This window comes from Pocillopora verrucosa, chromosome 6 (genome assembly GCF_036669915.1).
Source record: "Pocillopora verrucosa isolate sample1 chromosome 6, ASM3666991v2, whole genome shotgun sequence".
Classification (NCBI taxonomy): domain Eukaryota; kingdom Metazoa; phylum Cnidaria; class Anthozoa; order Scleractinia; family Pocilloporidae; genus Pocillopora; species Pocillopora verrucosa.
In genome coordinates this window covers 12,694,935-12,712,479 of record NC_089317.1, presented here as the reverse complement: position 1 = coordinate 12,712,479, position 17,545 = coordinate 12,694,935, and the positions used below count along the sequence as shown (strand labels likewise).

Genomic DNA, 17,545 nt, shown 5'->3' with positions numbered 1-17,545 from the left:
TGTCATGAAGCTTCACAAAGAGTAACTCAGAGGGGTGAAACATAAGGACAAGTAATTCTTCAAAGAATAAGTTTTACGTCCACTGTTTTCATTACTTAATTCTCCGAGATGGTGTAAGAAATTGTCTCGTTTACGGGTGACGGAGAAAAGCGAAAATATTGATGTTACAGCAATAGGGCCAACTTCAGTGAGTGACAAAATAAAGAAACACTTCACAGGTGCTTACACTGAGATAAACTGAAATTTTCTACCGCGCAGTGCAAGTTTTGCCTAAATTTCAATAGAGAAACCGAAAAATTTGATGAGGAAGTTCGAACCAAATATCTTAAGAATTTCTCCTGAAAACCTCAACTTACACGAAAAGTAAACGACGCCGACCTACAGAGAAACACTCAAAGCTATGAAAAGGTTTTTCGAATTTACCTACAGTAACCTTCCTTGCTAGCTCTCTAGAATTTAGAATGTGTGAGTAAGCTTGTTGCGGCCTTATATTTACATCAAACCTAATGATGAAACTCGATTCTTATGTGACTTCGATACGTTTTCAAGAGACCACACTTTTGCGTCAGCAACTATAAGAGATTAATTGCAAATTAAACCCAAAAATTAATGTAATGTTTTTACAAAGTACTGTATGTCAGTTTTAGATATTGAACCAGCGACTACGACGCAGCGTTAGGATTTGTTTACAGGTTTAATGTATCAGTAATTACACATTCAAGCAATAACATATTCCTAGAGTTTGGGAATTTCCTTCAGAGTGAGAACCTAGGAGAAATTATTCGAACTACTTTCGACTGACAGGTAGTATCGAACCGACATTTTTTAAAAAAAATTACCTTCTTCCCCAAATCGTTTTCATTATATGTTACTCAATATTTGGTGAGAAAAAACAAAAAAAGCAAAAGCAGTAGTTTTCGAAGAAAAAAAAAAGTACATACAATCACACTGATCACCTATCGAGCTAAAAACCAAGTCCCATTTCCTCAAGCCGGTAACGTCATTGCAGACTCCAAAGCTAACGTGTTATTTATAATAACTCGTTTTCTAAGTCTTCAACAAGCTTAAAAGCCGTCCGTTCTGCGAAAACCTGTGTAGTTTACGGTCGCGTGATAGCCAGTTAAACTCTAGGACATCTTCCCCGCCGATGATTTCTTTTTTTTTCTTTCGAACTTTACAGAATAAAGACACCATACTTTACAAAATGGTTAACTGACACTTGGCCATGTTTTCGCCTACTCTAGAAGGATCTGTAACGGATTACGACATCAACCGGAAACAAACTGGCGTGACGAAAATAGATCATTAGCGACTGATTTAGCATATCTATTGTTTATTGTTGAGAGGTGTGCACATTCCTGTGTGTTTTCATATCTTAATAAGTACGTCACTGTCTCATTTATATCACAAACGGACATATTTCGAATTAAGTAAGGTTCAACTGTCCATGTCAATCTCTATCACTCAAGTTCGATTTTAAATCTTAATCGATCTCTTCGAGAGTGACGATGGTTGTATATATCCTGCTGGTTTTGTTCCTGTATTCACCGAGTTCATTAACAAGTAAGTTTTCGATGCCGTATGCAAATGTTTACGTGCTTTTCACAATCGTCTCCAAACCATCCACTACATAACTTTGAACGGTGCTGAGCAACGACTATTTCAGTTCTGAATAAACTTAGAAATACTAGCGCCGATTTTTTCGCGAATGATGCCGCCACTCGTTGTAAACTACGATAAACTATTTCATATATTTAGGGATTATTATCGTCGAAGAGACCTTTGAGATAATTTGCATACCTGTTAATAATGCTTAACTGGAATACATGCAGACTTAGAGATGTTTATTTAGCTGACAAATACGCGACTACAGGGAAATATTTCAAGTGCAAATTTGACAACATTATTCCATGCAACGATAACATGACATGAACACCGAAAACAAACTTTCATAATTTTTTTTGCTGACCGGTTCAAGTTGCCAGTTCATGCAAATCATTTGTTTTAGTATTCAAACTCACAACGACGACGCAAAACCTGGGATTCTTTCCTTTCATTTGTAAATTTACGGGCTGCTCTATAAAGTGTCAAGAAACTTATTGATAACTCTCGCACAAAGCCATGCGTTGATATGCGAAAATTAATGTTCGCGGTATAATACTTAATTCTACGTGACTTAATTTGTTTGTTACGTATTTTTATCACGATTTACATCCTGCTTACAAATTTTTTTTTTAAGACAGCTTTGCGCCGGTAACACGGATTTGTAAAGCAAATGCCTTGCACTGTCGTGCAGGATGAAATCCTCTCTGAACTTCATTATAACGGTCAAAATGCTAAAACGTTAACAAAGATTTTGATATTGCAACTGCAGCTTAATATATTGATGAGAGGGAATGATGGCCATCAATTCTGAAAATTTGTCACTGTTACTATATTGCTGAACTTTACATCCAGGCAACAGGATAACACTAGAAAGAGGACACAAGATTTAACCTCGATTTCCGCTACTCTCCACGAATCTTGTTTCCTTCCCTGCCTAACAGCAGTTGGTTTTAAAGATTAATTAACATTGAGCTGTTGAGTACGTCAGAGAGATCTTTTTCGAATGAAAGATATTTTGTTTACCTAATTATTCGGTTCTGACCTGAGAACGGACTTTTTTTTTTGCTCACTTTTGACAAAAGAGTGAAATAATATCCTAAGGATCAGAAACTTAGTTACGTGGGCTCAGATGCCCATCAACGAGAAGTCATGCGAGTAAAGTGAAATGAATCGCTTCGTATTCCCGCATCCTCACAACTCGCGCTTGGTTATCTGAGTGTGTGCTCCCCAAATTAACATTGTAACGCAGCGTGCACTAGCAATCTCATTTCGTTGTCCTCCACCTCTTTACCAGAATTAACGTCTGTCGACAGAGACACAAGATAAGTACGTCTCTGTTACATCGATGTCTATGTGAAACGTTCACGGCCTCAATTGACGTCCATGGTTTGTGGCAAAATTTCATAAGCGTGGATTAGCTTCTGATTTTCCTTTTGACTCTCTCCGTCTTTTCAAACCTGTAGATTCTCTTGAATGGGGCATCACACCACCCAGTAATGTTCGCAAAGGATCAACCGCCACACTGGAATGGACAATATCCCTCACAAAAGAGGAAAGACCGAATGCAGATCGCTTTTCTTTAATTATTGTGGAGCGTGAAAAGTTTCTTTACAGCGACGAATGGCAGATTATGGCTGTTAAAGGGTATGCTAGTGATTTTCACCAAAAAGTTGGAAATGAGGACACTTTTGATATGGTTTCTGGTAAGGATGTGGCATTCACATTGAAAAATGTCACAGACACCGATGCCACACGCTTTCGCTGCACATTTCTCAGCTCCTTTGCAGCACCCAAGAGTATCATTCAGGTGGAAATGAAAGGTAAATGTATGTCTAATGACACCCCCTATAAAAGGAAAGGCCCGAGAAAATTCCCTATCACTCCATCCATTAAGCTTATACTTGATGAAAAAATATCCTGCTTTACCTTTCTTTTTACCTTTGTTTTTTTTTATATATTATTAACTCTTGCAAAATAAATATTTTGGAACATTTCGGTTTGTTTCTTTGCTAGTTTGTCTCTAGTTGCCGTCCTTAGCTCTGATACGATGTCGTTGTTTTATTAGTGTTCGTTTGGCTACCAAATCCATTCTTACAACTTGTGACTTTCATACTTCTTCGTGAACCATTAGCATGGAATGTTTGGTTGGTTTGATACTCTAAAAAGTGGGTTAACAGAAATAACTACACTCATGTTGACCATCTCTCTTTCGTTTCAGGTATTCCCTTAAAAGTTCGTCTTGTTGGTGGAACGTCTTCTAACAGGGGTAGAGTAGAAATATACCGAAATGGACGTTGGGGAACTGTATGTAAGAATGGCTGGGATATGCCAGACGCGTCAGTTGTTTGTCGAATGTTGGGATTCCCTGGGGCTTGGACAGCTGGCTGTTGCACTAAGAATTCAGGGGGCCGTGATCCGATTTGGTTAAGTGATCTGTCGTGTACGGGTCAAGAAGACACGTTATCTGAATGCAGCCATAGTGGATGGGGTGTCAATGAGTGCGATCATACCCAAGATGCTGAAGTTATATGTCACAGTCCAGCAACAGAAAAACCCACAAAGAAACCCTTACGAATTTCCAGTGTGAAACCACGGCAGTCACAAAAGACTCCCTCCACAGCAGAACAGTCAGCTTCACACTTAATTGTGAAAACAACCGCACAACCAATTTCATCATCAATTTCTTCTAGCGCTGTTTTGTTGAAAGGGCAGAAATCTTCATCATTGCATTTGTCGAGTGCTGGAGCCTTGTCGACACCAACTACTTCCACTGCAACTCAAGTGACAATGTCACCAGGAAGCTCTTTTACAATAGTTGTTCCCACAGTGATATCGCCAAGTTCACCTTCACTGACCGTGATGCAGAGCTCAGCCACTCCAACTTTTCCGCCCGGTATGTCAGCATCATCATTGTTCTCTTTCCTTAGCAGACTCTTTTTGACTGAACATCCCTTTAAGTTTTCCCTCAACATGCGTGCATTTGAGTTGTGCTATGTCTGATTCGATTAGACTCCTTTTCATTGTCGAGTATTACACACTAGTTATTTAAAAGAGAGGAGAAAAATGCTCTTATATTTCTATAAAAGAATTTCCTATTAAAAAAAAACATGTACGTAGATTTGAATCAGATAGAGAATGCGCTATTTTCATTCAATTAAACAGCTCCGATGGTGCGTTTGAGAGATGGTGGCTCTCCTGATTTCGGGCGAGTGGAGATCTATCATAATGGTACTTGGGGTACAGTGTGCGATGATAGTTGGGATATCAACGATACTGCTGTAGTTTGTCGAATGCTTGGCTTCAAATACGCTTGGACTGCCATCTCATTTGCTGTGGAAATTACCACGGACGAACTAGATCTTTATGGTACAGGACCCATTTGGCTCGATGATGTTAATTGTTTCGGAAACGAGAGTTCTCTAAACGAGTGTGGCCATAGTGGTTGGTTGGTTCACAATTGCGATCACTTGGAAGATGCTGGAGTTTGGTGTGGTAATAAAACAAGGGGGGCAGATATTCCTGAATCAACAGTGGTCCCTGACATAAACAAGCCTGTTAGACCACCGTGTAAGTATCATGAATGTGCTTACATGTCACTGAAAAACATAAGGAACTATTCTATTTGTTCGTCCTTAGACATAACATTTATTTAATAGAATTTTTGCGTTCTTTAGATGTTCAATGTGTAGGCTAGCTCTCGTGTGTAACAGCGATGGTCAGAGGCTCGATTCCTCGTAGTGTGCTCAGATTTTCTTTCTTTGTCGCATGTGGACGGTCACAACAAAACTAGAAATATCACTTTGTGTTACAATTGAAGACTATTTGAGAACTTCGTGTGCTACCACCATAGAAAAAAAATCGTGAGACCAAAGTAGAGTGCACCCAGGAGCAAAGTCTTTCCCGCTTGTTTTTCATCCTTTTATCATACATTTCCAATTTATCATAATATTGAGTTAATTTTTTTCCTCAACTAAGCTGTTCAAGTTCAATTAGTCAATGGATCAAGTGATCGGGAAGGTAGGGTCGAGGTTTTCTACAATGGAGAATGGGGAACTGTGTGCAACCATGATTTTGACATTCGAGATGCGGAAGTCGTATGTAGAATGATGGGCTTCCCTGGAGCAGTCTCTGCAGAGGTAGGAGGAAGATTCGGTCCAGGTAATTCCACTCAGAAGATTTTGCTTGATGACTTATGGTGCACTGGACAGGAGACCTCATTAGCTACCTGTTCATTCAGAAGATGGGGATCAAGTAACTGTAATCACAGTGAAGACGCTGGTGTAGTTTGCAAGGAGAAAATTAAAGGTAATTCCTTAATGCGCAGTTTGCAACTGAATACACTTCACAGTTTTATTGAAATTTAATTCTTCAACTGAATCAATGAGTTTCAAAATATGAATATGGGTGCCTTGTGAGAAATTAGAAGCAGACTCAAGAAAAAGCAGGTCAAAACACTGACGTCTAAAGTATCCTTTGTTTTGTATGTACTTGGAAGTTTAATTAGTTCCCCTGGTAATTAACTGTCTGTTAGCATCGTGGTTTGTTGCATGAGCATTATTTCCATTCAGACTTTTAATAGATAATTCATTTTATAGTGACATTCTTTACTAATACTTTTTTTCCAATTTATCTATCTTTCTCTTCATTAATTTTTATAATTAGTATGATTTTGTAATTAATAAAATTCTGTATTTAGTATAATTAAGTACCTCAACACTACCCGCCTAGATTAGCTAATGCTTTTTGCGGTGTAGTGTCAGTACAGAAATATTGTAGAGGGTATTTTAGACAAATAAAATGAAAAAAAAATTTAAACAAAAAAAAAAAATGAAATGAAATGACTGAACTACTCTGCTTTATTTTGATTTAATAGCACCAATTGTGCGATTGAGAGATGGAGATGATGTGTATGGCCGGGTAGAGATCTATCACAATGGAATCTGGGGCACGGTCTGCGATGACGATTGGGATATCAATGACGCCACTGTAGTTTGTCGAATGCTTGGCTTTAAGGATGCTTGGGAAGCACTCTCGTTTGGCGTGCTTATGAAAGAACAGAACGCAAGTGAATTTTACGGAACGGGACCCATCTGGCTCGACAATGTTAATTGCCTCGGAAATGAAAGTTCCCTTCTTGAATGTGGTCACAATGGTTGGTTGGTTCATAACTGTGATCATGAGGAAGACGCAGGAGTAATTTGCGGTGATTCACTGCGGCCAAACGGATTTCCAGATTCCACAGTAGTAAATGATACTAACAAACCAGTTGGACTGCCTAGTATGTATGCTTTGTCTAATATATGGCGATGCTTTGCCATCTGTTGTGCTGCGAAACCTCAATTACATGGTCACTCGCGGAAAATAAAATTTTATTCTAGGAATTCTTTGAATTTTCACGCCTTTTCTTCCGCTACGTTGGAATGGATTTATGAAGAATTTATCTTTTTCTTAAAGTGGTCATGTAGTTCTGATATTTTCTTCCGCTTAACGGTCGTTATATATAAGTTGAAAAATAAAAGCAATCCTTTGGGATCATAGGAAGGGTGACCACGACCCGCGTTAAGAGGTTAAACTTACGGGTACTTTGTGTTGTGTTTTCCTCTTCACAAAGATTCAACGCTAAGAACCGCAGTTTTCCCTGGCTACATGTAAAAATTTTTCGCGCGGAAGAATCTTTACCCTTTTAGTAACATTTTTTAAAATTTTATCACTACAGCTGTTTATGCTCGATTAGTAAATGGGTTAAGTGAAAGAGAAGGTCGTGTGGAGGTCAACTACAACGGTGAATGGGGAACTGTGTGTCGCGACCTATTTGATATTCAAGATGCAGACGTCATTTGTCGAATGGCGGGTTTTCCCGGGGCTGTATCTGCTGAAGTGAAAGGAAGATTTGGCGCCGGAAATACCAGCCAGAAAATTTTACTCGATGATTTATGGTGCAGTGGGAAAGAGTCTTCGGTGGCTTCGTGTTCATTCAGAGGATGGGGTTCGCATAACTGCAGCCATGATCATGATGCAGGTGTTGTGTGTAAAGAGAAATATCCAGGTATAAACAAGGGTTTGGCATGTGCATGTGTCGTGCGTATACTGTAGGCTTTATATTTAAAGGGAACGTCACTTTTCATAGAAGGAACGAGGAAAACAATTACGTTAACTGCGTTTGCCACTGGAACGCATAAATGACATCTGCGGTAAAATTAACACAGTTTGGAAAATGCTGTTGCATAAGGTGCATTGTTATCTTCTAATATTGTTACATACAGAATAATCTTGAGCAGGCTTATTTCTTCATGCAACCCCACTTATTTACATTGAATAGTGTGAAGCAGCTGCACGCAGAGCTGTACGATAATTCTCTCTAAATCTCTTCAGGAATTTAACAATTTTCCTAGATATTAGCAAGTGTCATTTGATTATTCAAACTTCTTATTATAAAAAAGCAAATTTCCTGAAGTTTGGACGATGAAAGACACAGCTTTAAGTAGGCTAAGGCAACAACACTTTCACAAGCAATGGTTTATTATTACTCATCATCAGTGATAGAGCTTGAGCTGTTGGATGGAAACTATCCAAATGAAGGTCGTGTTTCACTTTACTACAATGGCCAGTGGGGTACGATATGTCAAGATCATTGGGATATGAATGATGCCCACGTGGTGTGTCGTATGCTGGGCTACCCGGAAGCTTTTGACTTCTTCAACAGTACAATTTTTGGGAGTGCCATTGATGGGCCAATATGGCTAGATGACGTCAACTGCACGGGAAATGAGAGCACGCTCGCAGCTTGTCCACATGCTGGTTGGGGAAACAGTAACTGTGATCACACGAAAGATGTGGGGGTAGAATGTGCTTATGATTACATTGTGAATGCAAAGGGTAAGGTTGTCATGTTGGTAATCACTACAGTATCTTCTTAAGTGCGACTATAGCATGTAAAAGGAACGAATAGACAACTTTCACTTGTTGACAACTGTATTTATGACAAGCTGTTAAAAAAATGGAATATTCGGTACGCGTCGGAGCCGAGAAGGAAAACGTTAGTTAACTTCTAGTGCTATCCCCTATCCCAAGAAATTTGATTCAAGTCTAGAGGATAAAATATAAAATACGTTCTTTCCATTTCTAAAGCGTGTGGTGTGACGTCCCAATATATCCGTTTGGCATAAGAATAAGCTAGTTCACTCAATTTACATAAGAGGTTGTTCTACATTTTCGTTTAACTCATAAAATCAATGTTTGTTGGTAACGAAATGTCTTCTTTTAGATGCAAGCTGTAATTTTGACATCTGGTATTGTGGCTGGGAAACTTCAGAAGACAACCGGGGTCTCGCATGGACAAGAAAATTTGGTCCAACTGTAACTGGCAACACAGGACCCTCTCAAGATCACACCTCTGGATTTGGTGAGAGCATTTGGTATTATCACTTCTCATGCAATGGTTTATGCTAAGAATCGCAATTCTTTCCCAGCAGTCCTTTTTTAATTAACTTTTCACAGAATTTTCCAAAAAATGTTAAACCATTTTAAAAATATTTTTAAAATAAAAAAGTCGCTACTATAAAGTAAATGTTTAAAGAGAAGGCAAAATCTATTTTAGCCATATAAACTACTCCATTACCTAATTTGGAAGGAAACAAAATCAATACCCTAAACGCTTTTATTACAGGATTTTACATGTACGTAGAAGCTTCTGGACAAACCTTCGGTGACGTTTCGACGATAGAGTCTCCACGCATAGCTAGCAATGGCAACACGACGTGTATGGTGTTCTATTATCATATGTATGGGCAGGCTATTCACACACTCAGAGTAAAGGTTGGAGATCAAGTTTTGTGGGAGCTTTCAGGCAACCAGGGAAACGACTGGCACAAAGCGACATTGCCTCTTTATTTTAACGACACTTATAGGGTAAGATAGTTTTACTTTTTCAGTGATCCACAAAATTTAAACAAGCAAGAAATATATCGTTAGTGAAACTCTTCTTTTGAAATTGAAAGACTTAAAACGATTCCCTATATTTAGCTGATATCATGGTCTATTTAATTGGGTTTTGGTAAGAGAGTTTAGTCAATTACTAGCGCTGGTGACTAATAATGTGAATGTTAATCCAACGTCGCACATCTGGACAAATCTTGTCGGAAAATTCAAAGCAAGGTGATATGGGTCCCTTGTTTGTTATGAAGGCACTATAAACAGGTATGCAGACCAGGCAGTTAATGATTTGAACCTGCGAGTAACATTTGATCGTGAAGTTTCATGTTTGAAACCATCTCGCGGATTCCACATCAGTCCCTACAATAACCGTGTCGTAATCAGACCGATTACCACATTACGCCATTAAAAACTGACGTCAGAGACAAGGACGGACCGAGCAACAGACGAGGAGCAGTTTACAGGATCTGCTGAGAATACCGATCTTCTATAACAATAGGTAATTGAACTGATCGGTAACAAAACAGAAGACTGGCTGAACACAAAGGAACGACGAGAAAATGTGAAATTAAAAATCACGTTGCTGAACATCATCGACTTGCCAACCACATTATTGACTTGGAGTCTTCGCACTGCTTAACCTACGGTGTGGCTATGGAAGACTCCCCTCAAAAAATGTGAACAACAACTAACAGCACCATAAAAATTACCTCTGGCTGTTGGCGACATTCACATAGCAAGCAAACCAAACCGAACGACTTCCGCTCTTGGTTGTTACAGTGTCAGTCATTTTTACCGACAACAGTCCTTTTCAGGACTACCCTCACCCGGTCGATTAGTATCATTTTATGTTTTGGAAACATTCGCATGTGATTATTAGATTTTTGATGTCTTCAACAATTTTTTTTTGGCAGGTGATATTTGAAGGTGTCGTCGGCAGCACTCCACGCAGTGATATCGCTATCGACGATGTCGAGTTCCAGGAAAATACAGAGTGCGAAAAGACGTCTGAAACGTTAGGTAATGACCTCTGTGTGTATAATTGTGACTGAACAGCTTGTACAGCGTTATAACTTGGTCACACGAGACGAAAAAATTTTTTTTCTTACTTTTTTTTGTTAGTTTTGCAAATCTTTCTTATTCTCATGTTCAGTTACACCCATAGTATTTGGACTTTGGTTATTCATGACATTTTTGACGACACGAACAAATGCGGTATCATGGTTATTTGGTATGATTGTAAGATCAAGGTCTTTGTATTATCAATTGACGTCTTTCCATCAAGTAGATAGATGTGCGTGTATTTTGAGAGAGTATTAATTTCGTATTCATAGTTTTCGCACGTATGATCAGTGTTATAGCCACACGCTTGAGCCATTATGGTACTCCCACAGATGTGCTATGGCCCCGATGTTTGAAATTAACAGCATAAACTATTTTCCTTTACTTTCAGTTCCACCAAGAATCTTATCGTTTTCAACAAATCAAACAGCCGACCTCGGCAGCAACGTTACATTAGTTTGCACCGTGATTGGTCGTCCTCAACCTACCATTGTGTGGAGGAAAAATGGTAAAGTTCTCTTTGAGAGTCAGGTGACTGGTAATATCACTTTACTAAACATCTCCCAGGCAGATGATGGATTTTATGAGTGTTCAGTAAGCAATCATTTGGCTTCTGAATCAAGAACAATGGAGCTTAAAGTTGAAGGTTAGTAGCTAAGCTCTGGACCCCACGAACAGTTCCAAGAGCGCTTCTTGCTTTATATATATATATATATATATATATATATATATATATATATATATATGTATATATATATATATATATAATTTGCACAATGGAGAATGTGCTTCCGTTTTCAACGCTTTATTCAAGACCCATATATATATATATATATATATATATATATATATATATATATATATTGTGGTGCTGAAAGAAGCCTTTATGCCGGTATACCGACTTCTCCATGTTTAACCATTTTAGGTCTAAAGGGAACTCCCAGCTCTTTCTTTTTTAAATCATTCCTTTATTACATGACCTGAAATGGGTAAACAAATTATACAGGCGAAGGATGTCTGTTATTAAATTATTTTCATTCCTTCCAATGAACTTTTATCGGTTTTACATGATTTACACGGTTTGGTACCCTTTAGAACTAATGGGCATAATGAGTCAGATTATGGAGAGAATCTCTGACCAGATCAGTTAACCTTTAATGCTAAGAGGTTTCTCTACCGATAGTGTTCTTTACCTTTACGTTTGAAAACTAATGATGAACGCTTTGCAGGTTATCCCAGGGACACTGCGATTACAGCCAACTTCTCTTTCAATGCGGTCGCCCGTGGTGAAGCTGTTGCCATGAAGTGCTCTTCTAATGGTTATCCTACTCCAGTCTGTCGAATTTACCGCGAAGATAACTCGTTTAACACCAATGAAAGTGTATATGTTATTCAGAACTTCACTCCTATGGATCAAGGACGCTACCTGTGCAGCTGCTCTAATGTTGCTGGTGTGGAGAAGGCGAATATTACACTTACTCTGTATGGTGAGTACTCTAAGTAATGTAAAACCCTCATTATGAATTTTTACTTTAAATAGATGATATCAAGCACACTGAGAAGAATGACATTTATAAACACGTTTTTCTTTGCTCTCATTAATTACATATGAAGTATAACTTGAAAACACAATTATGCGTGTGTTTTCTTACAGAATCTCCAAATATCACCACCATTCGTCCAGCCTATCAACTTGTAAATGAAACAAACACTTTTGAAATCTTCTGCAATGCGACGGGAAATCCAACGCCTGCAATAACATGGAGGAAACTTGACAACACAAGCAAAGTAAATTATACAGGACAAACCCTGAGGATAACAAAGGCTGAGATATCAGACTTTGGAAGCTACCAATGTACAGCTGTGAGCGTGCGTGGCGAGATTGTTTCAGCCGTTGCAATGGTGGCGGTGGACAACTGTAAGTTTAATAATAAGTGAGCCATATTAATGTGACAAACAAACCTATATCAGAGGCATCATTGGTTTTTGAAGGTATATGAGTGAAACTAACATCATCCTAAGGTTTAACTACTTTTGTAGTTGCAGCGAGTATTATCCACAGTCCACAAAACATCACTGTCATGGAAAAGGAAAGAAAAAATGTCACCCTGTACTGTAATGCCACAGGGAAACCAGCTCCACGGCTGTCCTGGATAAGAGAAAGAGATGGAAAAATTATGGCATTCGGAAATACTCTAGTGATCTTATCTGCTGACAGATCACACCGGGGTGAATACAGATGCGTTGCTGATAACGGAGTGCGAAGTCCCGTCTCTAAATCGGCACATTTGAACGTGCTTTGTAAGTTAAGAATATTCTGGAATCTTGAAATTGTAGAATGTAGTATTTTTTATCACACGTGTAATGATTCTGGGATTACTGCCATACAAGTTTGCAGAATCCTATATAAAAGTCGTTAACAGGGACAGAACTGAGTGACCAAAATGCACTGATCTAAAATTTATCGCCGCTGATTTCAACCAGTAAACGTTTAAATACTTGGCTTTTGGTTCTTCTCAGAGGTCTATGGATTGTGTTTCCATGTGTCTTTTCCAGGACACCTCCCTCCCGTGGCAGTCCTCCTTTTTATTCGAGGATTATCAAAAAGTATTTACATATTATTTTAAAGACTTTTAATCCAGTGCTGGCGAATGGCTTGCATAACAGCTAAGAATGGAAGGTGTATTGAAAGTGGCTCCATGCTCTGGAGCCCCGAGACTCAGCACAATCATTTCCTTCGTGATGTTCAGACAATAGAGTTAAAAACAGTCTACTTTTTGAGAGCATTTTACATCAAATAAAATAAATGCCTCTCCTGTTGTTCTAAAATTTTACCTTCTTTTCAAGATCATCCTTCATCGACAAGACTAACCACCGACAGACTAAATGGAGTAGTCGTTGGAAATGGTCGCATTGCATTGACGTGCATAACTGATGCTAATCCCCCTCCTAGTCAGTATCAGTTTTATCGCGATGGTATCTACCTCAGAACGAGTCTCAGTGGAGTATATGTCATTCAGAAGGCCAGATATTTTGATGCGGGAACCTACTTATGTGTACCACTTAACACTCTTGGCTCCGGTTTCAACGGCACTATCCAGGTTTTTGTCATCGGTGAGTAATCGTCAAATGAATTAGAATCACTTTCCATCCAAGATGTCTCCAGGGCCTTCCGGTCTCATGGCAATGCGAGAAAACTGAAAACAGGATTGAGCTTCATGAACCTGATTATTCTTAAAGAAAGATATAATCCGATTTAATTTTTTTTTCTTCAGGTGCGTTCTCCATTATTTATTCTCCACGAAATATAACCGCCAACGAAAGCACAAGTGTGTCTTTTTTCTGTAATGCCACTTCATATGCTCCATATGACCATCTCCATACCATGATCTCATGGAGTAAGCTCGGAGACAACAGTAAAGTATATCAATCAGGCGAACAGCTTGTTATAAAAAATGTGAGTCGATACGACGGAGGAACGTACATCTGCACAGCTCATAATGGACTTGGGCTTCCTGATACTGCAGGAGCTGTTTTGAATGTGCTGTGTAAGTACAAACCTGTTATTTGATATGGGATACATCAATTTATATTCAGTTAGTTCTCTAGCTCAGGCTACGATCTAGATCTAAGTTAACATAGTTTGGAGCTCTATGGGATGCTATCCTCTTTAAATAAAGTGCAACTGAAACGCGGGACCTCACTATCACAAGCCCCTTTATAACAGGGTTTCACTGTACCATACTACTCAATATGAATACCAATGAATACAGCCTTAGAGTAGGCGGTGTCAATAATAATGTTATCACATGTTTGAGTCGTACTCACTGAGGTTGAATTTTTTCTCTCTTTTACAGATAAACCATACAACACCAGACTGGAGGCATCAATTCCAGATAATGTGGCAATAATCAACTCATCACTGATCTTGAATTGCACTGCCAAAGCCAACCCACCGGTTACATCGTATAAAATTTACCACGATAGCATCCTTGTGTCCAATACTTCCAGCGGCGTTCTCAACATCACACACGCCCTGGCTGAACATAATGGATCTTACGTCTGTATACCTTACAACGAGTTTGGTGAAGGCGAAAGGGCAACTTTAAACGTGACCTTTACAGGTGTGTAATTTTTTTACTTTTTACCATCTAGCAGTAGCTGACAGATTTTTAAGCCAATCTATCATGAGAAAAAATAGATTTAAAAAATAAAATGAAGAATTGCACCATGGGACACTTTGACTTTAAAGGAAACTTATCACACCACTAGGTTAGTTGCTAAATATCGGAAAGTTTCCTCAGTCTATAAACGGCTTTTTCGATGTTGTTTCATTTCGTCTCTTTTGTAAAACAGGACCGTGTGGTGCTAAACGAGTACATCATACCTGGTCGCCTCAGATTGTGGCTGGAGCTTACGCTAAACTAGGGGAATGGCCGTGGCAGGTACAGCTAGGATACTCTGATAACACCGAAAGCATCCCTCATCTTTGCGGTGGTTCCATCTTGGATCATTACTGGATTGTCACTGCAGCTCACTGTCTGAAACGTGAGCTTCAAGAAAAACCCCCAGCCAATTTTAATGTCACTGTTGGTAAGCATTCAAGTCACTTAGATTACTGAAGAGGTGCTGCGAATGCTCCCTCTGGTTTAGTTTGAATATTTCAAATTGTATTCAATGTTCTTTCACTCACGGGATGTTTTTAAATCTTCAGGAGAACTTCACAGGGGTATCAATGAAGGAAGTGAACAGAACATTCCAGTAGAAAAGATATTTTTACACGAGAACTTTGACGATATTGACCTACAAAACGACATCGCTCTGATAAAAATGCAACAACCCATTCTGTTTGGTCCTCACGTGTCACCGATCTGCCTTCCAGATTTTGATTTTGATGTCGGTACCTCTTGTTATGTCACTGGGTGGGGATATCTGGGACCTTTGGGTTCTCCATCAGACATTCTTCAAGAAACCACTGTACCACTGATGAACCACACGGTCTGCAAAAACCATTACGTAGGTATACAAAATGTGACACCGGACATGCGCTGCGCAGGAACTCTGGGTCAGAGTCGAGGCACGTGTCGAGGGGACAGTGGTGGGCCGCTAGCCTGTGAAAGAGACGGCCGCTGGTATTTAATGGGTGTTACAAGTTGGACAAACGAAGGCTGTATGCACAACGGTGACCCAGGAGTATTTTCCGATACTCTTCATTTCAGACCTTGGATTGAAGAAGTCATGAGAAACAATACCAAGACAGCTGTTTAGGACGCAATAGATTTTGTTTTTCTACAGAGGGTTAAGTGCTAAAAAAATTAATCGAGTGCGAGCAGTTTACGACTTTTTTAAGAAAGGTGTCATTGATTAAACATGACGCTTTGTAGGGGCACCTCACGACCTTTTCCAGGCTTATTTGTGTCATGACTTTTTGAAGTTGTTTTCGCAGTTTTACTTATAAATTAAGAGTCACAACAGCCAGGTCTCTCCTCTCCATTGTTTTGCTGAGGTTCCTGTTCATTAGCGAACCTAAACAGCTACAAAATCTAACTAAGTGCATCTCAAATAAGCCATGTTGCCATGTTTCAAAATCACCCCATGCACCGCTCCCTGAGTTTACTGCTCGTTCTTCAAGAGTGCCCATGAGAGGGCGTTGAACAGAAAAACATAGATGGAACGTAACCACTAATAGATGTGTCTTTGATAAAATTGTGTCATTCTATGGGTGTTATTACATGGTATAAAGGAAGACGAAAATAGTTACTTTTCAACGCTAGGCGTTTGGACGACGCAGTTTTTTCTTTTGTTTTACACAGATACAACTGCAAATGAACGAAAATTTTCATATAGCTACCTGTATTTTTATAATTCTATAATGAAACAATATAGATGAAACAATCATAGTATTTTGATAAAATAGTTTTGTTAGTTTTCATCTATTAATGAAAGTGTAGCATCCGTCGTTTCCAGGGGATGGTCAGGATCCATAGGCCTGACATTAAAGTGTAAATAGAAAATCTCGATATATTTATTTATTTATTTAAACAATTTATTTCCACTTGGTTCTAATGCAAATGAGAGTATTGGACAACCTTGTACTTGTAAGGGTTTACCGGCTTAAAGAAAGAAAATGAATAAATAAAGTTAAGTGTTTAAAACTTAATGTTCCTTGACTGTCATGTGACAAGTTCCTTTTACTTTTTCCCCCAGAGAAGTTGTGGTTTCTCCCAGCTCTCTGAAAGATATCTAGCAGATTCAATATTACTGAGATCTAATGTAGCGATGTACCTAAAACCCCGGAAAGAACCTTCTTCAAATGTTATTCTTTTTGATTAAGGAATTTCAACGATCAGAACCATGCGACCGAACCATTTTGGAGGATATTGATTGCTTTCCGCGATTCTCTGTCAGCCAAATATCTTACTGAAACAGATCAAAGAAACAGAAAAGACGCAGCCCAACAACAGTCTGACAATAAAAGTGTATCCGGCAAAACTGAAAAAGTGAAACTAAACTGATTTTCTAACTAAATTAGGATTTTCCTAATTTTTTGGGGAACGTATGTTAAGGAAAAAACTTGTCTTTGGAATCTAACGGTAAATACGTTTTTGGATAAAAAGGAGCGCATTACGCCTTCTACTGCTTTGAATAATTCCCTACTCCCATAAAAGTCGGAAAAGCCCAAACCTGTTAGACGTAATAACTGTTTAAAGAGTTACTTAACTGCACCTAATCTGAGAACCTGTTGCCTATTTTACCGAAGAGTTTTTTTGCATCATTCGTCGTAGATGGAGCGTATTTCCTTGGCTTTTGTTTAACAAGACAATGCATAGGCAATCATTCACCATGAGCTCGCTTGGATATAGGATGATAAAAAGCCGACGTTGGTCTAGAAGATAACTACATCATTCTATTTTAAGCAAAAATTCATAGCAGTAAAACGACATGA

At 38.8% G+C, this 17,545-nt stretch overlaps 1 protein-coding gene across 1 annotated transcript; it reads left to right on the top strand.

Moving 5' to 3' along the window:
• Nucleotides 1-1,421: 1,421 nt before the first annotated feature.
• On the top strand, nt 1,422-16,757 carry LOC131769698 (uncharacterized). The gene is made up of 20 exons (XM_059085431.2): nt 1,422-1,563; nt 3,069-3,425; nt 3,824-4,498; nt 4,768-5,172; nt 5,581-5,910; nt 6,479-6,883; nt 7,322-7,651; nt 8,143-8,481; nt 8,870-9,007; nt 9,272-9,513; nt 10,452-10,557; nt 10,991-11,245; nt 11,829-12,086; nt 12,254-12,517; nt 12,640-12,900; nt 13,447-13,713; nt 13,875-14,147; nt 14,457-14,723; nt 14,956-15,192; nt 15,314-16,757. The coding sequence occupies exons 1-20, from the start codon at nt 1,509-1,511 to the stop codon at nt 15,865-15,867; spliced, it is 6,018 nt and encodes a 2,005-aa protein (XP_058941414.2). The 5' UTR covers nt 1,422-1,508; the 3' UTR covers nt 15,868-16,757.
• Nucleotides 16,758-17,545: the final 788 nt, after the last annotated feature.

What these genes read in the sequence shown, in the direction of transcription:
- LOC131769698 (XM_059085431.2), top strand. Translation starts at nt 1,509, where the DNA reads ATGGTTGTATATATCCTGCTGGTTTTGTTCCTGTATTCACCGAGTTCA. An exon ending in TTCACCGAGTTCATTAACAA is followed by an intron (nt 1,564 to 3,068) that starts GTAAGTTTTCGA and finishes TCAAACCTGTAG; the next exon opens with ATTCTCTTGAATGGGGCATC. An exon ending in TTTAAACGTGACCTTTACAG is followed by an intron (nt 14,724 to 14,955) that starts GTGTGTAATTTT and finishes TTTGTAAAACAG; the next exon opens with GACCGTGTGGTGCTAAACGA.